Source organism: Anabrus simplex, chromosome 7 (genome assembly GCF_040414725.1).
Source record: "Anabrus simplex isolate iqAnaSimp1 chromosome 7, ASM4041472v1, whole genome shotgun sequence".
Classification (NCBI taxonomy): Eukaryota; Metazoa; Arthropoda; class Insecta; order Orthoptera; family Tettigoniidae; genus Anabrus; species Anabrus simplex.
In genome coordinates, this window is record NC_090271.1 from 245,533,754 (window position 1) to 245,559,188 (window position 25,435).

Here is a 25,435-nt window from a genome sequence, read left to right on the forward strand (position 1 = left end):
AGGAAATATTTTATTTCAGTTTGGGCTCTTTAAATCAATCCCGCTACATCTCCGTGGTATTCGCAGTCGAAACGATGGGGACGTGGTATCAAAGGCTAAAACTCTGGTTTTGAGATATTGGCAAACAATTATCAGCAATCACTGGAGACTCCTCTTCAACAGAATTCCTGAGGCAGCGGATAGAAATTGTTATCCAACGAGAAAATGCTACCAGCTTTATGAGTACGTTTCAGGATAATGTTCCACTGGACGAAATCTTTTATCTTACATCTTAGACTTTCGAGCTGGAGCGAAGCACCAAGGTCAACAGCAGAAAACCTTGTTGGAATTATCTCATTTTGTAAATAAATAACTAACTAGATCCTACAGTCCTGCATCAACTCAAATATATAGATATGCCTGTATTTCATTCAAAAACGCTTATTTATGAGTCAGGAACATGGTTTTCGGTGGTTTCCCATTTTCACACCAGGCAAATGATGGGGCTGTACCTTAATTAAGGTTTCAAATGGACAGTTTTTGTTATGTATAAGGGATAACCGAAAAATTAGGCTCAGTATGGTGTTTGGCTGGGCATTTGAGAGCTCGATGTTCTTTGTGATATTATGAGCCAGACTTAAATAAATATTCTATTCAGTGTCGAACTCAGGACAATTGGGTTGGGTAGAGAGTAGCTACAATGCTGGACCTCCACGACAGTGGCACGTTTTCTCGGGGTAAAAAAGCACATACAGCTGTGTAGCTCATCCACTATGCTTTGGATTGCTGGATCTGATCAGAGATCGGTCACTTAGCATTCAACAGTGCAACATACCCGTGTCAGTAGATTTACTGTCTTGCTATGGAACCTTATCTCAGGTAAATATTCTGGTACATCGGCGCCTCTTAAATATACAGAACAATTATTGAGACAGTAAATAAATAAATAAATAAATAAATAAATAAATAAATAAATAAATAAATAAATAAATAAATAAATAAATAAATAAATAAATAACAGATTAAGATGTAGAAGTCGCACTGCGTTTAATGTCTGATGTTAGTCTGTGTTGCTCAAGTGTTGGATTATTTATTAATGGACGTTTTGGAAGGAAAGTCTATTTCACTCCGATATTTACTTGGAGTTAAAGTGGGGAACCAATTTTTAAGAGTGAAACAGATGGATTGCAGAGTATATCATGTGAATGGAGGGAGATTTTGCCACCTACTTGGTACAGACAGAACCACTGTAAGCTTGCATCCAAGAAATGGTGGGTTCGAACCTTATCACCAGCAGTCCCCAAGATTATATTAATTCCGTATCGCTTCTACTTTCATGCCATGAAAATAATAAGGTTATAAATTAGAACCATAGACGCTTCCTACACTGTCCTAGCTCAATCCTATGTTATAGTCGCCGATGATGCACGTGAGTTAAATTTATAACACCAGATCGTGTAATTGTTAGTATGTATTCGGGACACAAAGGGTTTGAATCAACCCATAGGAAGCCTTAAACTTGATTTTCCGAGGTGATTTATGCCTTACTAGTGCTTGTCTTGTAATGTCTCGTCGTCGCCCTAACACCTGTCTGTGTCGGTACGATTTAAAACTCACAGAAGAAAGACAACAGTACTAGCGATAAGTAGAGAATGATGGTCTAGACCTTGGAGAGTAAAAGAAGCAGAGGTTATAATAATAATAATAATAATAATAATAATAATAATAATAATAATAATAATAATAATAATAATAATAATAATAATAATAATGTTATCGATTTTACGCCCCACCAACTATTTTTACTGTTTTCGGAGATGCCGAGGTGCTGGAATTTAGTCCCGCAGGACTTCTTTTACGTCCCAGTAAATCTACCGACATAAAGCTGACGTATTTGAGCACCTTCCAGTACCACCGGACTGAGCCAGGATCGAATCTGCCAAGTTTGTGTCAGAAGGCCAGCGCCTTAACCGCCTGAGCCACTCAGCCCGGCAGCAGATATAGTCCTAGACGACAATGTTATACTCAATTTTCAACGATTTAATGATAAGACATGTGGAACTGAACGATGTCAAGGAGCTAGAGTAGTTACAAATAGAGGATGACGGAGAAGCTTAGTTCACTCAAAGAAGCTTCCAGACTGAACGCCAAAAGGCACAACAGTCTATAATGAAGATGTATGAAATTATCATTATCATCATTATTATTATGTCCGGCTCCATGGCTAAATGGTTAGCGTGCTGGCCTTTGGTACAGGGGTCCCTGGTTCGATTCCCGGCCGGGTCGGAGATTTAATCTTAATTGATTAGTTCCCTTGGCTCGGTGACTTGGTGTTTGTGCTGTCACCAAATTCCCTGCAACTCACACACCACAAGTAACACTATCTTCCACCACAATAACACGCAGTTACCTACACAGCAGATGCCGCCCACCCTCGTCGGAGGGGTCTGCCTTACAAGGGCTGCACCCGGCTAGAAATAGCCACACGAATTTTTTTTCAATCGCAGCGATTTTTATAAAAGAAACCGAAATGTATATTATAAATTTAGTTCACTCTGCTTAATCAGACTGAGACTTGGTAGAAAGGCTCCCATACCGCCCAATTCCTTGAAGCACTGGGGAACTACCTTTAGCAGCTGGCGAACGGGACTGTTCGTTCCTTATTTCCATACACTCGACAAGTTGGTTGGGAGCAAGTGAGTAGCAAAATAACGTGATACCCTGAAGCTGTTGACCAGCTGTCACGGTGACAAAGAATAAACATGCAATACTTGAATTAAGAAGAGTGGTGGCTTACTTTCCTCTCAAATATGTGAGATACGTGCACTGTATTTTGTGAGCAATAACAATGAGTTTCTCCTGCAGTCATTACGGTCAGCCCTATGGACTTTACTGTTTAAAGAGAAAGGTCAAGAGCTTAGAGGAACGTGAGGAAGGAGAGGAAGAGGTCATAACTGAGAAAAAGCGGGGCACTCATGGGAACAGACACTCGCAATTGCAAGAAGAAGAAGCGGCTCTGCTCGGAGGAGGAAGGGAAGGGGGGAGGCGGACCCTTGCGAGAATAAGACCCATCACAGTGTATAAATTGAGGGGTCCGTCTCCGGTAAAGACCAGTGCTTGTACAGAGTGACTTGTGACTTGCTGTAATCAACAATGGTGGTAGCACGTGCAGCTGTGTTTCTTGTGCTGGTGGCGGTAGCGGCGTCTCAGGACAACGACGTAAACAAAGTGCATGTGCCCAGTGATGACGCTCTTAGTTCGGGAATGAAAGTTTTCTTCCGTTTGTACCACGACTGTTCGCGCAAGCAAGTGGGCTTTACCGGATGTCTCAAGATGAAGGCTATTACGTTCTTCGACAGAGTGTCTCGAGTGGACGACATCCCCCTCACCGAGGACCTTGTGATAGTGAAGAAGGGTGCCAACCTGGAATCTAGCGTCCCCAAGGGTAGAGCCCTCACGGAATCTGAAATCGAGGCAGCTTTGTCCGTGGACAGCTCTGAATCTAGGGACCTTAAACTGGACAATATTCTCATGGACACGATTGCCAACTTCTTCAACTCCCACACTGTGCAGATCAATTTCCCCAAGGTTGATGGCCGACAGCTCCAAACAGGAATGGAGGAAGGTGAGTTGGGGGAGCCTTAAAACATACGAGCATGTCATTGTCAGGGAGGGTACCAGAACAGTAAGGGACCAGCATTAAGTCTCTGAACAGGGATTTCTTCACCGTAGAGTTTTGGCTAAGGAAATTCATTCAATTCTCCGCAATATTTTGTTATTTTTCTTTAAAATTACGGAATAGAGGTTGTCTGAAAATGTAACTGCTTTTAATGTTATAAAATATAACAGGGAGAATTTCATGAAAATAACAATGAAAAATAATATTTTATTTAATGGATTAATTATTTACTAGTAATTTTTATTAATCAGTACACCGAGCTCGATAGCTGCAGTCACTTAAGTGCGGCCAGTATCCAGTAATCGGGAGATAGTGGGTTCGAGTCCCACTGTCGGCAGCCTTGAAGATGGTTTTCCGTGGTTTTCCACTTTCACACCAGGCAAATGCCTGGGCCGTACCATAATTAAGGCCACGGCCGCTTCCTTCCAACTCCTAGGCCTTTCCTAACACATCGTCGCCATAAGACCTATCTGTGTCAGTGCGACGTAAAGCAACTAGCAAAAAAAAAAAAAAAAAAAAAAAACAGTACAATAATAGGAATAAAATAAAAGAGACTTACGACACAAGGAAAAGAAGGCTAGAAATATTCGAGAATTTCATAATGAAATACTGCTTACACATATAATGTGTTTCAAGAGCTAGAGTTGTCCAAGTTATTGCCAGAGACTATAAGGTTTTACTAACCTAGATATTTTTGAAGAAATGTCAGAGAAAGGATATGCCGCTATTCTATTATTATACTGTATTTGGTGCAGAATGATGATGAAACGTTTTTGGAGGGTATTATTGATTTCGACATTTGGGACCATACTCGATTTCTGTATAGCACATCTTAATTTTTAGAGAGTATAATTTTGATCGTCCGCCTCTGTGGTGTAGTGGTTAGCGTGATTAGCTGCCACCCCTGGAGGCCCGGGTTCGATTCCCGGCTCTGCCACGAAATTTGAAAAGTGGTACGAGGGCTGGAACGGGGTCCACTCAGCCTCGGGAGGTCAACTGAGTAGAGGTGGGTTCGATTCCCGCCTCAGCCATCCTGGAAGTGGTTTTCCGTGGTTCCCACTTCTTCTCCAGGCGAATGCCGGGATGGTACCTAACTTAAGGCCACGGCCGCTTCCTTCCCTCTTCCTTGCCTATCCCTTCCAATCTTCCCATCCCTCCACAAGGAACCTGTTCAGCATAGCAGGTGAGGTCGCCTGAGCGAGGTACTGTCATACTCCCCAGTTGTATCCCCCGACCAAGAGTCTGAAGCTCCAGGACACTGCCCTTGAGGCGGTAGAGGTGGGATCCCTCGCTAAGTCCGAGGGAAAAACCGAACCTGGAGTGTAAACTGATGATGATGATGATGATAATTTTGATCATAATGGAGTCCAAATTAACGAACTTCACAAGAACTGAAACTCGAAATAACCTAGCATCATCACACAGCAAAATACTATCCATACTCGACATTTCCAAGCAGCCATCTGCTTTACTTAACTTTTATAAAGGAAACGCCCACAAAGGTCTCCTGGGTTATAGGCCTCAGAGAAACGGAAGTTACCTCGGGATGGAGTGGTCAGTTCTTGGACTCATTTTGTTTTTGATATCCGATCACAATCCCACATGGCTCTACGTAAGTAGAAGTGTCGTTCCCAATTCTGGGTTTCTTAACGAGAAATCGAACCTGTGTCTTTTCAGGCTAACCAATCATGCATTTACTGCTTATCTGAGAAGAACGTGGGCAACTATGTGGTAAAGTAAACTCGTGTCCTTATGTTCCTTCTTTCAGGGGCACCTCCAATGTAGGTGAGTTAGTTGCATGTGCCCTCTTGAGCATCCCTCCTAGTAATCTTCCATTTCTGGTATTGTCGGGAATCATACCGGGGCCTCAGAGGACGCCAGCTAATAGCGCTAACCGTTACACTAGGGAATGGGCCATTATGAGGTAATAAGGGAGTATGAGGATAACCTCCAATCCTACTGTACCTCTAAACATGATAATTATAAGAAAGGATATTCTATTGTCTTCAAATTCTTTCGCTTAACAGCGTATTGTAAGTAGCTTATGAATTCTTAAACGTCTAAATTCTGATACGAACACACGATAACGAAAAGAGGTGTTGAACACATTTGGAAGGATGCCTACAGACTGTGTAGGAAATAAGGCGAAAGTAGCGGGAGATATCGTTCAGGACTTGTCTTAATACCTAAGGCTATGATACATTGTTCTGCCCATCTCAGCCATTTCTGGGGTCGCTAGAGTCACCAAGGCTTATTTTCATTTTGGTCGAAAGTTTAAAGCCACATGCCCTTCCTCAGTTGCAGTGAAAAAATGAAAATCTACAGCCTGTTTCCAGTCATTCGACCGGGTCAGGAAGGAATGAATGAAGCCCCCATCTAGCGGCGAGGGTGGGAATTGTGCCGGCTGCCGAAGCCTGTCGCACTCCTCTGGGGCAATGATTAATGACTGACAGATGAAATGAAATGTTATTGGAGAGTTTTGCTGGAATGAAATATGTCAGGGAAAACTGGAGTACCCAGAGAATAACCTGTCCCGCCTCTGCTTTGTCCAGCACAAATCTCACATGAAGTGACCGGGATTTGAACCCCGGAACCCAGCGGTGAGAGGCCGGCGCGCTGCCGCCCGAGCCATGGAGGCTTACCCTCAGTTGCGGTTGTGGTGATTAATGTTTTAAGAGGAATTACAACTAGGCAACCATCCTCTATTAACACTAATCAGACAGAGAAAAAATGGAAGGGATCCGACACTTTGAAAAATAAAGATAAGGGCCACGAGGGGCGAGAAATGAAACACATTCTATCCCTCGGAACCTAGTAGCCTCAGGGTCAGAAGAGAACAAGAGTGGACCAAGGAAGGTTCGATAGGACAGAAGAAAGTGAGGAGCCTGCCACAAGTAAGTGGAAGCAATTCCCGGACTCAGCTAAGAGCCTCGTGGTTGCAATTCATGCTCCCAAGTTAATAGCCTCTGATATCCCTTTTAATCGTACCTTACGACAGGCACGGCATACCGTGGGTGTTATTATACCGCTACCACGCACAAGGGGATGCCCTGTCAGAGACAAATGCATTTCAGTTTTCTTTACTGTTCCTAAAATTCAAGCATATCAAAGAATAACAAATGAATCTTACATAAAAGGTTAAGTTAACAGAATTTTTGAAACGTTATATAGGGTGTAACAGTAACACAGTGCAATCATTCGGAAATTTATTCCGCACATATTAAGAAGAATATCGTGTGAACATGAGTGCGAATTAGAGTACTACTGAGTGAGTTCGCAGTTCGGGTCATGTAGGTGTGAGATTGCATTCGAGAAATGGCGGTTCGAACCTCACTCTCAGCAAAACCCCAAGGTGGTTTTACATGGTTGTCCATTTTAACGTCAAGCTATATTTTAATTAAGGCCACAGTCGCTTCTTCCCAAACATTGCAAATGTTAATGCGAACTTAATGCACCAGCAGAAGGAAATACTTCCAATGTGACTTTAGCGTGCAGCAGTAAGTTTATTTTCTGGAATTAAATCCAAGACCCTCGTTATAATGTGCCCCGAACAACTTTCAGCTAGAGAATCTTGATGGGCCACCAGACGCGTCGAGCAGGAATCAATTGGAAATAAATTGAGGACTTCTTAATGAACTTCTCATCCTCATCCTCAGCCTTGAAGAAGTGGGTCTCCTGAAGTTTGCGTCAAATCATATCTTAGTTATGGACAACAAACTAAATTTCACTTAGATCTCAAAGTTATATTTCATTGTAGCTAGGAAGGTAGATAAGTATAGAGTTGAACTCATCATCCTAATTCAAGTATTAATTACCGGGCGGGTAAAACATTTCCATGTTGAAGAGCTTTCTGTTCCAATCCCCCCCCCCCCCCGAAAAAACCCTGTAATTCCGCTTGGCCGGCAGATGGCAGAACAACTGAAACGTTGAAATGGGTATACAGGTCATCTGAACGTCCCTTAACTACAGCTTTATATCTGTCCCAATACAATTATTTCGTATTTTGGTGTCGTAATGATCGTTTATGTGATATAATATATTTTTATTTTTTTATTTGTTACAAATTGCTTTATGCTTCACCGATGCAGATAGGTCTCATAGTGACGATGGGATAGGAAAGGGCTGCGAGTGCAAAGGAAGAGATCGTGGCCTTAAACAGCCCCAGCATTTGCCTGATGTGAAAATCATTTTCAGGGCTGTCGACAGTGGGGTTCGTACGTACTATCTCCCGAATGGAAGATTACAGCTGCGCGCCCCTAACCGCACGGTCAACTCGCTCGGTAATATATGTATTTATCAAACTCTGAGGAAATGTAAGTGAGATCTGAAATAAGATCGAACATTTAAGGTGTTGAATAGAAGTACTAATTTATTGGTTTACGTAATAACTATAATACGACATTGACCACGAAAGTAAGAAAAGAAAATTCGACGTGGAACATCTGTGAGGATAAGCTCCAAATTGCAGAAAGACAAGACTGAAGCACTCAAATGTAGTTTCCCGGTCTTCTCAACGGACGTTTTACTGCACTCATAAAGGTAAATTCGAGGAATAATAATAAGAAGAAGAAGAATGCATTTAGGCGTTCAGTCTGAAATCCTACGTGAATTGAATTCTACTCATTCTTCAGTGTTGATGTCCGTGGGATTCGATCTCCTAAATGCAAGTTTATAGCAACACGAAATATATCCTGCAACCAACCTGCTGACTAGCAGTGACATCTGAAGTCTGTCAATAGCAGTACATAATGCTCACTGATCTGCAATCTCACCAAATAGAACTACATGGCTTTGATCTGTTCATTTCTTTCCACCATCCCAGTAACATGATTACCGGGCTGACTGGCTCAGACGGTTAAGGCGCTGGCCTTCTGAACCCAACCCAACTTGGCAGGTTCGATCCTGGATCAGTCCGGTGGTATTTGAACGTGCTGAAATACAGTACGTCAACTTCGTGTCGGTAGATTTACTGGCAAGTAAAATAGCTCCAGCGGGACTACATTCCGGCTCCTCGGCGCCTCCGAAAACCGTGAAAGTAGTTAGTGGGACATTAGTATTATTTAGTAACATGATTCACATCCGCATAATCAAGTGGTGAACAAGGAACAGCATAGCTAAATCTGAAGTTTTCACGAGGAGTAGATATTATTATCCGGGAGAACCAACCATTCTTCTTTGCTCGTTCCAGACTATACTGATGAAAATGACACAGACAGTTCTAACGAATCGAACTCTACTAATGAGCAACGAGCCGTGTCATGTTTGGTTCCATACGAGCGCGTTTCACGATGATGGAGGTAATAACACACCGCTGCCAGGCGATAATGATTATAATTGAGGAGAGCTCTGTGATGCTTGTTTCCACACTTATTAGGGGGCCTTGCATATAGTGATTCCTCCATCATGGCTGACTGTTATCAGCTCCTTTGGATACGTCTATAGTTTTCGAACCATGTGAGCGTTATTAAAGCAAGACTGGTTTAAAAATAGAAATAATTTCTGGATGTAATAAAATAATAATAATAATTTCGTATGGCTATTTCTAGCCGAGTGAAGCCTTTGTAAGGCAGACCCTCCGATGAGGATGGGCGGCATCTGCCATGTGTAGGTAACTGCGTGTTATTGTGGTGGAGGATAGTGTTATGTGTTGTGTGTGAGTTGCAGGGATGTTGGGGACAACACAAACACCCAGCCCCCGGGCCAATGGAATTAACCAATGAAGGTTAAAATTTCCGACCCGGCCGGGAATCGAACCCGGCACCCTCTGAACCGAAGGCCAGTACGCTGACCATTCAGCCAACGAGTCGGCCATTTCTAGATAAAACATGCTGCTACACAGTGTTCAATTTTAACGAGAAAAGACCAATCAACATCTGACCTTGGCAAGATGTCTTCAGATGTCTCAATCGTGCTGACATCTTGAGGTACTAAAATGGACGTGCCGCGAGGCTAGTGCGTTGCGGCATGGCGAACTCTGTACTTGGGAAGCAGGTGGGCTCGGCTGTCCCGTCGGTCATCCTCGAAATGGTTTCCCATTTCAGTAAATGAAACTCAAATTAAAAGCAAATATCGTGTGGCTATTTCTAGCCGAGTGCAGCCCTTGTAGGGCAGATCCTCCGATGAGGGTGGGCGGCATCTGCCACGTGTAGGTAACTGCGTGTTATCGTGGTGGAGGATAGTATTATGTGTGGTGTGTGAGTTGCAGGGATGTTGGGGACAGCACAAACACCCACCTCCCGGGTCATTGGAATTAACCAATGAAGGTTGAAATCCCCGACCCGGCCGGGAATCGAGCCCGGGACCCTCTGAACCGAAGGCCAGTACGCTGACCATTCAGCCAACGAGTCGGACAAACTCAAATTGATAACGATTAATGTATACGTTTAGGAATCAGTGCATCGAAAAGGCGAAACTGACTCGGGGACTCTGAAACTAGTACGAGTGAAATAATTTATCTAGAGTATGATGAGATGAGGCCTTTTGTATATAAAAGAGTCATATATAGGCTACATACTGTATGTATCTCAGTCATGGACAACCATCAATACTTCACATCACAGCCTGCAAGATCACATCGATAATCTGTACTCGAACGCCCTCTTTGATAATATGTGTCACAGTCATGAACATCCATCAATACTTCGCATCATAGCCTGAAATATCACATCGGAAATCTGTGCTCTAACGCCCCTCTTTGATAATATGTGTCTCAGTCATGAACATCCATCAATACATCATATCACAACCTGCAAGATTACATCGACCACCTGTTCTCTAACGTCGTTCTTTAAAACATACATACATATAGAAATAAGTTTCAAAAGAGGCAACAAAGACAATGATCAAACAAAACATAATAATCGTATGGCCTCAGCTCTATGTGCAGGAATTTTCACTTTTGCAAAGCACGAGCAGGCATTATATGACGAAAATATTGGAGAGGTTGTAGAGTAATTTTGCGTTCTATTGACATCCATGGTCTAAAATGGTCAAGGATCAACACTGCTAGCTCACACTGACGTACACATGCTGATATAAATAGCTGTTTCATAGTTCATATTGTACTTCTTGGTCCTTTTAACTCTTTGTATAGGGAAGGCAGCAGTTACTGGTCTACTCAGCACTTGTGTGTATAGACTTTCAGTCATCCATCATTCACTGCAATGAAGCTCACAACGTTATAGTCATCGCCCAGAAGAACTGTCACACGAGTGTGATCAACTGCAACAGAAATAATTCATGTGAAAATGACTCAAAGCCCATTAGCACCTCATAGTCAACTTGTGATGGATTGCTGTTCCCAATAGCAGTAACAATATTCGTGACTAGTAATATCTTACATCTGTAGTTGCATTCGGGAGATAGTGGTTTCGAACTCCACTGTTGGCAGTCCTGAATATGGTTTTCCGTGGTTTCCCATTTTCACACCAGGCAAGTGTTGGGGCTGTACCTTAAGGTGGAGATGAGGGACAATATCTGTAGGTCGAGGTCGATAGTATCTATAACTGCTTTCACATAGTGAAGGCACAATGACTCTTACTGATAAACCAGTACGGTCTACCTGCTCCCATCTCCGTACCATGCTTCTATTCACAAGAAGCATGTCTAAACACAGAACGTTGCAGCCGATCAGAGCACGGCAGATTGACATAATCTACGCCGAAAAAATTCCTGTAGATTCGTATCAGTGAAGTCTGAAAATCTTCATCTGAAGACAAAAATTCAATTCATTATTTTCTCCCCTACTTTGTCTTTGGAAGTTCTTTTCGGCTTATAAAGCCAACATTGATCACCGACAACATTTTCCATATACGACAAATAAAAATATCCTCATACATAGTTAAACTCGTTTATTTTAACTACTCTTAAATACATGCATAAACTCTAAATGCCTTTACAGGCAAGACCTACTGTTTACACTGCACTATGTCTTCTTGTGTAGGCTAGAACAAATTTGTTACTTACTTTCAATGACCTGTCTCAGTCTCATCCTTGTATGTGACTACATGAAAGTGACTGAGGTTTGAGTGATACCAAAAATGCCATTCCTTATGCAGGCAATCCCAGCTATGAAGAGTGTGAAAGTGTCACTCATAGGGTGCGGGAATTTCAGTGGACTTGGCAGGTTGATATGTAATAGCAACTTCTGGCTCAGTGAGGAATGCAACATGATGACATCATGGGCTGTTTCTGAGGGAATAAATTTGACATTTTCAAACAGTGGTAATATGCATTACAGTACCCTAATTATTATTATTATTATTGTTATTATTATTATTATTATTAATCCTGGTGATATTATGCTCCGTTGGTGTGGACTGTAGTTGTGCAGATTAATCCAGGCCCCATGACTACGATCACGATATCAACAATTAGTTTACCTTCTTTACCCTCACCTAACAATCTGTAGGAACTCCCCTGCTAACACCTACACTTGTAGGTCAAGATACTTCCACTGGCGAGGAGATGCGTGACTAAACATACACCTCCTGTAGATTTTTTCTCTCGCCCAAACTGTGTGTGAGAAAGCAGAGACATCCTGTTTCCTTGCCGCCGGAAGGGTATCACACTGAATGAGCCTTATGACTGGCAGGTGGCTGAGAACAAAAGCACAATGAGAGAAGGGCAATTGGGTCAGTAGTGCGATGTGACTGTCAGTACAACAGATGCCGTAATCACCACTCTGGTCTACATCATCCACACATGTGTCACATTCCGTGCTACAACTGTCAGTGGCTACTCCAGTGCTGCCAACGTTCCCTGCGTGTAAAGAGTTTGATTTCTCCTTAATAACGTTTAGAATTTTTGGGAATTATCATTTTTAAACATATTTAAGGGAAAACTACTTTATGTTAACATTTACCGGCCGAGTAGGCCATGCGGTTAGGGACGCGCAGCTGTGAACTTGCATTCGGGAGATAGTGGTTTCGAACTCCACTGTTGGCAGTCCTGAATATGGTTTTCCGTGGTTTCCCATTTTCACACCAGGCAAGTGTTGGGGCTGTACCTTAATTAAGGACACGGCCGCTTTCTTCCCAATTCTAGCCCTTTCCTCTCCCAGCGTCGCCAGAATACGTATCTGTGTCGGTGCGACGAAAAGCAAGTTCTTAAAAAAATGTTAACAACTAGACACGATCGTTTTAAATGTCGAAAGAGAACGATTTTCTTTTCAAGATGCGTGTTGCTAAAACCAAGATATATAATAAAATGTGGGCAGTGCTTCCTGATTGACAGTGATTAATTCACCTCTGCAAGATATAAAGAAGGACGGTAGAACTAGGCCATTGGATCCATATGACTAGTAATTTTTACGAACTGACATCATTAAGGGATACCTCAAAATAATACTTTTTTATTGTGATTACTTATACATTGTTTCGTTATCTTAACCTTTTACTGCATGTTGTCCTCAGGCAACATACAACTTTTCACCTGTATAAATGGATACAGATTGTGGACAGAGGTAGTTTTCCGGCACGCCGTTAACTGTACAGTCATTTAAAGACATATACCAGTGATGCCTTGTTGGGTTTTTTTACATAACATAAGACAAAATAGCCCTACAACCAAAGGTACTCCTTCCACCCCGTCAGCATCCGCGCGTACCAACCACCGTTTATTTTACGTGGGCCCTCCCCATCACATTACCACAGGCTTCAGGAGTACCTCTGGCTCAACCTCAAAGACATTACCGACCTACGGTCGTGCAAGTATACTTGCGCCCTGCAATACGTACCCATGGCCAGTAGGCAGTAATGTTCGGTCTTTGAATGTTAAAAGATTAGCGTGAAATAGTGAAAAATCGTATATATACCCCGTTATGGCAATCCACATCACATACGAGTGTTAAGCTATTAGCCCCAGTTAAGAATTGCTGGTAAATCTAAAACACTGAACGTAAGTTGAACATTGAAGCTTGAAAGTTTCTTCACCAAACGAAAACGAAAAATAACTCATGCAGTAAAGGGTTAAATGTCTTTATTACACGGCGTCACAAGTATGATGTCCGTTTAGAGGGCATCCTTCATATAACCAGGCATATCTATATACAGTGAATGCTCTTCCGTTGTTTATTATTGAAGGGACTTTCAGGGTGGCTTAGGTCACTTTACGTAGTCTGTAGGAACATAGCAAAATTAGTTGATGACAACACTTGGCGTCCAGCTGAACACATATCGGCAGATGCAACAGATGCTGCGCAAACCACAACCACCCTATGTGCGAGGTATGGAAACAGAGACCAATGAGGGAAAACCAAACAGTTAAAACTGAAACTCAGAAATCACCCAGGTCTCATCTCCAGTTTACTTGATCTTAGAATTACAAGCTATATAAGTAGACACGGTGGCAGTCTCCCTGGACCTAAGCGGCAACCGAGGGGGGGGGGGGGGGAGGGGTGTAAGTTTTCCCAATTGAAAACAACAACGAGAAAATGAGTACAAGTCGGACTTACGACAGATAAACAACATTCGTATTGTTCATTTTTGGACGTTGACCGCTTCACTACACGGAGAATTCCCACCCACTTTGTCGCTGGGGCAAATGAGACCCACGTCCCCCAGAACCATGTACCAGCCACATCACAGTTAAGCAACATTCTATGTGGTCATCCTATGGATGGGTGACTGATAATTCTCACACTTAAGAATTTCAAGCGTCCGCCTCTGTGGTGTAGTGGTTAGCGTGATTAGCTGCCACCCCCGGAGGCCCGGGTTCGATTCCCGGCTCTGCCACGAAATTTGAAAAGTGGTACGAGGGCTGGAACGGGGTTCACTCAGCCTCGGGAGGTCGACTGAGTAGAGGTGGGTTCGATTCCCACCTCAGCCATCCTGGAAGTGGTTTTCCGTGGTTTCCCACTTCTCCTCCAGGCGAATGCCGGGATGGTACCTAACTTAAGGCCACGGCCGCTTCTTTCCCTCTTCCTTTCCTATCCCTTCCAATCTTCCCATTCCTCCACAAGGCCCCTGTTCAGCATAGCAGGTGAGGCCGTCTGGGCGAGGTACTGGTCATACTCCTCAGTTGTTTCCCCCGACCAAGAGTCTGAAGCTCCAGGACACTGCCCTTGAGGCGGTAGAGGTGGAATCCCTCGCTAAGTCCGAGGGAAAAACCGAACCTGGAGGGTAAACAGATGATGATGATGATGATGATGATGAAGAATTTCAAGCTCCCGTAGAAGCATATCCTTGACCACTGGCATACATTCCAATACCAAATCCACCACGTTATTTTCTGTCCAAGTAACTAGACGTTTAAACCAAGTGCACTTATCCAAGTACGGGTTTGCAGTAAGAGCACCTCCAGCACAGTACAAACACAAGTTACAAATTCGAGGCACAAAATTTAATCAGTCTTACTCTCTTCAAATATAATGCCCGTTGTGCCAGTGTTGTCTGGACTGAGCGACCCAGTAAATGTCCTGTGGAGTCAAAGAACTGTACTGCTCGACAGGGAAACAAAAACTAGCACATAGCTCACAACTACGCCAGAAGAAGAGCACTTTGAACACTGGTAAAGTGACACTGAATGCTTTGTTGCTAATAGCCAGAGATTTACACTTTACGGCAATGTGTGAAATTCAGTTCAGTCAATCATTGATCACCATTGATCTGCATTTAGGGCAGTCACTCACGTGGCAGATTCATTATCTGTCTTTTACCTATACTTTTCTTAATAACTGCAAAAAAATTGGGAAATTTATTGAACATGTTCCTTGGTAAATTATTCCAATCCCTAATACCTCTTCCTATAAACGAATATTTGCCCTAATTTGTCCTCTTGAATTCCAACTTTATCCTCAAAATGTGATCTTTCCTACTTTCAAAATCTTCACTCAGACTTATTCGTCTACTAATGTCACTCCGTGCCTTCTCTCCACCGACAGCTCGGAACATACCACTCAGTCGAGCAGCTCATCTCCTTTCTACTAAGTCTTCCCAGTCCAACTTTTGCAATATTTTTTTAACGCTACTCTTTTGTCGGAAATCGCCCAGAACAAATCGAGCTGATTTTCTTTGGATTTTTTCCAGTTCTCGAATCAAGTAATTCTGTTGAGAGTCCCATACATTGGGACCATACTCTAGTTGCGGTATTACCAGAGACTTATATTCCCTCTCCCTTACAACCTTACTACAACCCCTAAATACCCTCATAATCATGCGCAGAGATCTGTACCCTTTATTTACGATACTATTTATGTGATTACTCCAATGAAGATCTTTCCTTACATTAACACCTAGGTACTTACAATGATCCCCATAAGTAAATTTCACCCCATCAACACAGTATTTGAACCTGAGACTTTTCTTATTAGTGAAACTCACAACCTGACTTTTAATCCCGTTTATCAGGGATTCAATGTTAGATCCCTGGTGGATCACTGGGTTATATCCCAGCTAAGGTATTCGCTTCTTAAGAGGTGTTCATAAACCTTCTTCGCATGTTCAAGATCTGTAGGACGCACTCACCGTCAGTAAACTCAGTCGTAGGAGAGATTTCGTTGATTGACAGCAACATAATGAACCCTTGGTGGTAAAGGTCATGGGTTAAATAGTGTACTTTAGAATTAAGGTCATACCGACGAAGACTGTACTACTGACATTCTGCACTCAATTGTAACAGCTGTATTAAAGGGGTCGATAACTCTCTTCAGAAATCACACCTATAACCACCTTGAAGCTACCCTGTTTGTACTTGTAAAAAAATGTAAATATCTGTTGCTAATGATACTCTTTGTTCTTGTGGCAGCCTATAAATGTTTTAGGAAGATATATTAATTCAAAACCTATTTGACCTCCCTTGTAGGTACAATTACTATCGACAGCCACAACAAACATTATACTGTAGTCTATCTACCTACAGGTTCCATTGCTTCTGAGAAAAGTGTATCTGAGAGGAACTTATACTATAACATGGGCTTATTATTTTTAGATCAACTGTTCCTACAGTGACTGCACACCTTTAAAGATGAAAGTAATTATATTTTCATTTTTGAAAAACAATAACAGAATGTGGCGAAGATTGTTTGGGTTAGCGACAGCTGAGAAGAAAACAGATCGCCGTTGCTATGGTTACACTTCCGTCACACATTTTGTCGCGTCACGTTACACATTTTTTTTTTGCTAGTTGTTTTACGTCGCACCGACACAGATAGGTCTTACGACGACGATACACAAATTTTCAGATGACCCCCAGCCATAAGACATACTTATGTCAAAATAAAGCACGAATCCTAGAATATGTCCAAAGAGTCGCCCCAGATCATCAAATAACCGTCATATCATTATTAGATGACAAAACAAACAACTCTGGAACAACAGAACCATCCCATGAACGTGGAAATAGTCGTGACGTTAGGATACACCAGTACTACTGATAACAGTGCATGGCGCTCAAGCATAAATAACTGTTATTCAAATGCATGTAACAAGTATATGCAAAACATTCATCAGCGGTGAAATATTTGCACTTCATTATGCGATGATATTTTTCTGCCGGGTCCTGTTCTCTGACGAAGCACGGTCTCAAAAGAATCTTGTACAAAGAGCGGCTGGAGATACATCCTCTTAACAGGTGCGTTGTAGCTCTTCGAATACCAGAAGCCTGTTCCTCCCCATCCATCAACCGGCTTAGAGGTTAATCAACTGCCCGTATAGAACAGTTGTGTGCAGAAAGGGAGTCACACAGGAATGGTTGGATTCTAGACAATGGTCACATCCAGCAGCTGTCTTTTGATTCCTTTATTCTCGAGAAAACGTTGTCCTCTCAAATACAGTGCTGGGATTGTTATTTGTAAATTGGAGCAGTGACAATTTCAGAATAGTACAGGAATATTAGGAAGGGACAGACGGTAAAAATGTTCCTAAATAAAGCAACAACAAACAAACGAATAATTTAACGAATCCAGCGGAAAGACGGTTGAAAATCAAAATAACCCAGAAAGCCGCAGCCCGACTGTCAAATTAAATGGACACACGAGCGAAAAACAGTCGACTGTATTTTACTTGAAAGATCTTGGCTGAATAGCTCAGTAGTTTAGCCACGGGACCGAATTCTCACTCAGTCATTAGGACATTTAATTAAACGCAAAAAACATTAAGAGACAAATTTTATTGAAAAATATTCGAAGGCCTCTTACAATTGCAAGTGGTATACATATTATTATTATTATTATTATTATTATTATTATTATTATTATTATTATTATTATTATTATTATTATTATTATTATTATTATTATTATTATTATTATTATTATTCACACTGTAGTGAATACAGTGGTTCTCGTCAGTTCAGTGTTTCTAAGCAATACTGGTGCAGTCAATACTCGGATGGATGACCATCTGGGAACACCTACCTCCTGACGAGAGGCCTTCGGTTCGATTTCCTGGGAGGTCATCGAGTTGTAAATGGATGTGAGGACAGATTCGAGGTCCATTCAGCCTACGTGAGAAAACTAAGGAGCTATCTAAGTTGGCGTAGCGGCCCGTGTCTAGAAAGCCAAGAATACCGGTCGAAAAATTCCTCACATTGACCACGCGTCACATCCTAATTTAGAGGTTTCGAGCTGAGGAGCGGTCATTTCGTATACCGAGGTTTATGACAACACAAAGTTTACTTTATTTACTATTATTAGTAAAATCGTTTTAGTTATCTGATAACACAACATCCCTTAATTTGTCGATTTCTTTTCTCTTTGTCCGTTATCCCGTCATTGTCCGGTTCCGTCTTCTTCTCCATGGAGGGATATCCTCATCGCTTAGCCTACCTACTTTGCTATCGGTGTAACGTCACAAGAGCTTTCTTTACTAAGCTGAGGAAATTTCTTAAAATTCCTACTTGTTTCTGTAAGTCCGAAAAATGCGGACTAAATTTTAAAATACGTTTCTGATCGAATTTTGACAAATAAAGTGTCTAAAAAGGGATATTTTATTCTTGAACGTTACGGCTTATTTTATGAAAATTTTCAAATTAAGCACCTCAAACGCGTTTTTTTAATTTTTCAATTTTTTAAAATTAATTTTACTCTTTGCTCGTTCATTAGCTTGGATACATTTTATAATCTTTGAAACAGACAGCCGATGCCGTGGCGCTCTTTGTCTTCTGCTACATCCAATCACAGTGCAGATCCGCGGTCACATCATCGAACACATGGCAACTTCCTAGCATGAATAGAGAAGCCGTGAGTTTTCTTTTCTGCTTCTTTGTTGTTGGAAGGTTGTCCTGTTTTGTGCAGAGGGGAGAGATTTTTGAACGCTGCAATCCATCATATTATCTCTGGAAGTCAGAGAACTACAGCTAGCGAAGGCGATGGAGATGGTGTGCAATACAGAAGCTGGACTGGAAATACGGCAAACCCTTACGAACGAAATTCAGTGCCTCTTGAGAGGATAGTCTGGAGAAAAACAGAAGATTCTACTTAATATAGGGATTTTCTAGAAATTGAAAAACCTATTGGAGATTACATGAAAATAAAATTTTAGAAAATTATAAATCCACATATTTCGTTAAGTTCCATTCCCATTTAACAAGTTTAGAAAACTCGGTGCATTTCATATTGATATTTCTGTATATAATTTGTATTCAAATATGTATTTTATCTAAAAGAATCACATTTGTGAACCAAAATGTAAGATATAACAATCCCTACAACCTGAAAGAATCCTGTCGTCAAAAAGTCCATATACAGGTTTTCTAATATAGCTACCATACATATAATACGTCTTTTTGTGAAGTTCAATGAAACAAAAAGATAAAAAAAATAAAAAAACACAAAAAGGTAAAATAAAAAATAAAAAACAAAATGAAAACAAAAAGATAGACAAAATAAAAACAAAAAATACAAAAAATAAAAAACAAAACAAAAAACAAATAAAAAGAAACAAAAAATAAGATAAAAATAAAACCAAAAACAAAAATCCGAAATAAGAAATAAAAATAAATGCAAAAAAATTAATATTGTAGAAGGAAAAATGTCCTTCTATATGTCTGACAGGAAAATTGGGAAAAAAGCAACACGTTATTAGATGTAGTTCTTTCTGCTGAATCGTTACCTAAATGTTTCCAGAACGTGTATATTTTGAGAAAAATTATTGAAATATCCAATTGTATGTCCAGACTATTCCTTTCAAGCTGTGAAGTCCATCTCTGGTGATAGAATAACTTGTTACAAAATGCTTTACACCCATTATCCTTGTTCATCTCAAATGAGTGTTGTATGTAACTTCTCGTGCTCCGCGCACGAGTTGAGCTGGAGATGAGTAACGTACGTCGGAGGAGTACACACGAGAGCCGGAAGTGAAGCTGTATCGTGACTACAGAGAACGTATCTGCGATCAGGAGAAGCGGCATGCCGTGTTTCACCTCCCGCACTTCAACAGGTCATGTCATCTCCCAGTTCAGTGGCCTCCAGTTCATTGTATAGGGGTCAGAACGAGACGAAAATTGGTACGAATTTCAAACGCTGAAATATTACGCTCAGTAGAGCTTTAGAACAACAGGAATGTGGAGTCAAGGAGGAAGTCACGGAATGTCAGGAACGATATAATGGACATTTTTCGAAAATATTTTACATTCCTAAACAATGAAAAACTGACAGTCTGTACAATGATAGTAGTTTATGCACATTAACAAAATAAAACCAAACCACATTGCACAACATCCCGGAAGATCCTTGGCCTACCAAGCGATCCCTGCTCGTCTCGAAGGCCTGCAGATTACGGCCGTTTTTCTTGGATTTCTAGACCGAGGCCGCCTTCTCAACATCAGATAGCTCCTCAATTGAGGTGGTCAGTTTCAAAACGGCCTATGTCCACCTTGGGTCGAAATTTAGTTTCTTGTCTCAGTGCATTCCTTAAGCTTCCCTATACATAATACTACCATCACTTTGCACCAAAACGTCCTAGAAACTAACAAAAAAGCTGTTTAAATACAGCTATTGGAATCAAAACGGCTCTTGTCCATAGCAAAATGTCTGTCTTATAATACATTCATTTTGAGATCAAAATGGCTCATCTTCCCATATGACATTAAAAGCATCCAGCCTGTTTGGATTCAAAATGTCTCTTGTCCGTCTGGTAGGTATCCTACAGACCAAGGAGAAAGAGCACATTTTGATATAAATTTCATTGACTTCTCCTTGTACAATATAAAATTTTCAGAGTGGAAGGCCTGACGATCATCTGGAACAACAATATCTTACTTTCTAACGATAGGTTATGTTTGTACACTACTCTGAAAGTTGGTGATCAACAGTAGCACTTTTCTAACGGATCAAGTGAATAACATCGAAGATTTCAACAGTGCTTGGATTCAAAAGGTTTCTATTTGAAGATCTTAATCGTGAGAAGGTATGATATAAGGCAATACAGTTAAAATTCTACGTTTATTTTGCATGTAGACTATTCAAGAATCAGATAGTTCATCAGTCTACTCCATGAATGATTGTAGTGTGAAAGTTATTCAATTTCTGTTTTTCTTTTTCATTTGCCAGGTTAGTGATCAAGAACAGGTGGCCTACAGAATGGAAAGTGAACAATCTAATGAAGACAGTGTCAGAAGTTCTTGTTCTAGGGGTGAAGGTCGAAAAAGGCACAGAAAGAAGAGTACTTGGAAAAGAACGGTGGAGAAAATGAACCGTTATTCCCCCAAATTTTTACCGCGACTTCCCGACTGTAAACATATTGGAGACTCACTTAAGTGTTGTCAACTCTCAATGCAAGACATTCGTAAGTTTCACCAAGCCTTCTACTCCGAAAGAGACAAATTAGCACAAGAAAGCTTTGTCCTCAAGTACCCACAAACTGAATCCCCCAAACGTGCAAGACCTCGAGAGGAACGAAAGCAGGTTCGTGTAACAGTTAATCGTTTCCTGATCCCTAAGACTACAAACGGAAAAACAGAGCTTGTTCAGGTATGCAAGAAGAGCTTCTGCTCTATTCTAGGTATTAGTGAGAAGCGGGCCCAGCGGGTCTGCAGTAAGCATTTTAGAAGTGGACAGTTGCCAAGAGAGAATAGGGGTGAAGACCACAAATCTCACTTCTTTGTCAACAAAAGGACTGCCGTGAAGTATTTCATCGAAAGACTTGTTCCACTGGAGAAATACTATTGTCGTGCATCAAATAAAATGAGACAATATTTGCCCAGTTATCTTTCAATTCAGAAACTCTGTACGATGTACAATGATAATACTACCGTAGAACTGAAAGTCCCATATTCTTATTTCTATGACATATTCGTAAATGAATACAACTTAAGTTTTGGCTCACCAGCTGTTGATAAATGCTCAAAATGTATTCAGTATGAATACCCTGGAGATAAATCTTGCATTGCAGAGTTTGAAGTACACAAGAAACGAAGTGATGCATTTTTCTCAAAACTACGAGCCAAGAATGATGAAGAGATAACAATTTCGTTTGACTGTCAGAAAAAACAAGTTCTCCCCAGGGTACCTGATCAGGCTGCCTACTACAGTAGACAGATGTACATCTATAATTTTACAATATGTGAAGGTACGTCCACTGATAAGCAGCCCAAAGACAAGGTCTTCATTTACACATGGACTGAGGCAGATGGAGCCAAGGGTTCAGGACAGAGTTCATCTGCTGTGTATCACAGGTTAAATAACATGAATTTCGAAGGCTCCTCCATCCTCCGTATGTTTGCAGATGGATGTGGGGGGCAGAACAAAAATTCCTCAATGATATGTATGATCATGTACTGGCTTGCAAACTGTGCTCCACGCCACGTGAGGGAAGTGCATGTACTTTTTCCTGTGCCAGGACACTCCTACCTACCGACAGATAGGGTTTTCGGACGGATAGAACTTGAACTCCGTGATATTGACACAATTATCAAGCCTGAAAGATATTGGGAGGTCTTTGGTAACCATGGAACAGTTTTCAGAATGGGAAATGATTGGCCTGTATATGACTGGAAGCTTGTGTCACAACAAAACATGAAGAAAGCTGGGCAATGGCATTTCAAATTTGCAACAGCAAAGAGATTCATCATTACTCGAGGGGTGACTCCATCTGCTCCTATTCTAGTTAGAGGTGAACCCTGGTATAATACTGACATAGGAATGTCAAAGATGATTTTTAAACCAAGTGTGGACGTTTCACGTTTACCTTTACCATTGATTCCCGTTGGTGTCCCAATAAAGGGATCAAAAATTGCTGATGTAAAAAGGCTGCTGGAACTTCATTTTGGTGATCGGTGGGAGGAAAACCCTGATTTGCAGTTCTACAGTGCGGTAATTAATCGAGACACAAGTGATGAAGTGTCAGAGGATGAGTTGGAGGGGGGTATGATGGAGGATGCTGATGAGTTGTAAGGATTGAAAACTCGCTTTCTAAGTGTTAAACAAATATTATTTAATTTAGCCTGAACTTTATTCTGAGAGTACCGCACAAATATAAATATCTGACTTTTGTATGCTTATCCATTAAAAAAACCTGTTTTCAGTACTATATCCTTCAATTTAATTTTCAACTCAATTATTACTTTTATTGCAATCATATTTCTTACTAACCATGCTTAATATTGTGCAATTGCGTTTCTATCCTCATTTTAGAATCAAAGAGTCTCTTGTCCAATGTATTTGTTTTCAAATTGTCTCTTGTCCATACTTTAGTTTCAAAATGACCTTTGTCCAAATTAATTTCTCACATTACAGCAGAACTGATGAGTCTGTACAGACAATCTTGAGAAAAAATATAACTGATGATACAAAGAATATCAAGAAAGTATTTCCAAGGGGTCTGGTAGAGATTTTAGGTCTGAAAACGTTTTTCGTCATTTACCACAAATTTAGGAAAGTGGACAAGAGTCATTTTGAAAACAAGCTACTCAATTGTAATCATGTAGGCTGAGTGGATCTCGAACCAGCCCTCAGATAGAGGTTAAAATACCCTGACTTGGCTGGGAATTGAACACGGGGCCTCCGGGTAAGAAGCAGCCACGCTACCCCTAATCTGGGTACCTGCCGTTTATGCACACAGAGAAGTTTAATTACAACTGGACAATCATCCGCTTTTATTTTAGGGTTGCGACACGTATGTAAATACGTACATGTTTGTTTTCTCATTACCAAAAATTAAAATTTTTCATACGTTTATGAATTATGATATTTGGGTTGTCTGGATATTTTCCATATGTGTACATATTTCCGGGTATATTACGACAACCTAACATAGACTCTCTCTAATATATTTTCAATTTCCATTATATCAAGTTCATTTTCAGAAAGAATGTTCGTCTAGTCCATTTCTTTTCCAATTATCATTTATCTAAATTTTATAGCCATTGATGTCAGCAGAATTGTAAGTACGAGCAACGTATTTTAGAACATCTGTTTACCGCACATATTACGTTCTTTATGTAATGAAATATATGGTTGCCGTTTGCCATTTGTGCTAGTAAAAGATTATATTTAAATCATGCACATGTATATTTTGATGACCAAGATTTAATACCACAGAATCCTTTAGCTTTCATTATAAATGATGAAGAAATGTATTAAAACTCTACTATTTTGATAATATATTCACATAATGTACAGCAGATTTGTAGAGCGTAAGATTTTGTTGGTGTTGTCCAAATACATAGATTGCACCAAATTTTTGTCGTATGCGTAGAACAGCAAAGAGTTCATCCTAGCTTGGCATGTAAGCGTGTGGTACTGTTGACAACATTGTCCTCAGAGAACAGAACACTGACTCGATGCCTCTTAGTCCACAGAATCGTTATTTACATCATTTGGAGTATAAAAATTTTTATGTAATTTTTAAAATAGATCTACAGCCACACGCATCAGCTATCTGCTCCAAGTCACCCGGCTGTTTCTCAACAGTAAATTAGAACACCACAGTTAATTTTGGATATGTTGCCCACCAGGTAGCCATCATCGTTGAGACGTCATGTCTATATGCTCTGAGACCGTCGTTAGCCGGTTGGAGTCCCATTCATTGCAAAAATGTTTACCATTAAGGTTGCCTTATCTAACGAACACGAACAGTTAAATTTGAAATAATAGGAACCTAACATTATTCGTTAATGAAAATGCAAGTACAAGAGAATAAGCCTGGAATTGCCTGCACAAATCGCTTATTACTGGTATATTTTAAGCACTGTTGGACAAATAATCAATATTTATTACAATAAAATAGTAGTAGTAGTAGTAGAATAATTATAAGAACATTGCAAATAATTATGGGAATTTAAAGCAATAACGTCCGAACATAATCCCTTGTACTAGACACTCGAGATGAGTGGAAATTTCCCTAAGAAAGCGTGAATGAAGTCGAATGGTAAAATATTATCCAAAAAAGAATTAAAATAATTTGTGGCCGTTCATCGTTTTAAAGAAGGATATTCTAAGCATGACATTTTTGTGAAAACTATTTAAATTGTTTTAGGATAGCTCTTAAAAGTGTCAACTGAACCTACTTTGATGATTTCCACTTTGTGTTATTAGGTCGTGGCAAGATGAAGAAGATGATGGGAATGATGATGATGGGAATGGCGATGAAGATGGCTGGTCTTATCCCCATTGCGATAGCTGGTCTCTTCCTGCTGGCGGGCAAGGCGCTCATCGTCAGCAAGATCGCGCTGGTCTTGGTCCTCGTCATTGCCCTCAAGAAGATTCTCGCACAGAAACAAAACAGTGGCCACGACGCGCACCACCAGTCAGGAGGACATGGTGGTGGCTGGGATAGGCGATCACTTGAGCTGGCGCACGATCTAGCATACCGTGCTCAGAAGCCTTCAAACACCATCTAA

The 25,435-nt window shown here is 40.8% G+C and overlaps 1 protein-coding gene across 1 annotated transcript; it reads left to right on the top strand.

The window, feature by feature from the left end:
• Window positions 1–3,132: 3,132 nt before the first annotated feature.
• On the top strand, window positions 3,133–25,435 carry Osi12 (DUF1676 domain-containing protein Osi12). Its single transcript, XM_067152006.2, has 2 exons — window positions 3,133–3,604; window positions 25,131–25,435. The coding sequence occupies exons 1-2, from the start codon at window positions 3,133–3,135 to the stop codon at window positions 25,433–25,435; spliced, it is 777 nt and encodes a 258-aa protein (XP_067008107.2).

Bases quoted from the DNA above. Each gene is read 5' to 3' on its own strand.
- Osi12 (XM_067152006.2), top strand. From the start codon at position 3,133: ATGGTGGTAGCACGTGCAGCTGTGTTTCTTGTGCTGGTGGCGGTAGCG. The intron at 3,605-25,130 runs GTGAGTTGGGGG...TTGTGTTATTAG, and splicing joins CCAAACAGGAATGGAGGAAG to GTCGTGGCAAGATGAAGAAG.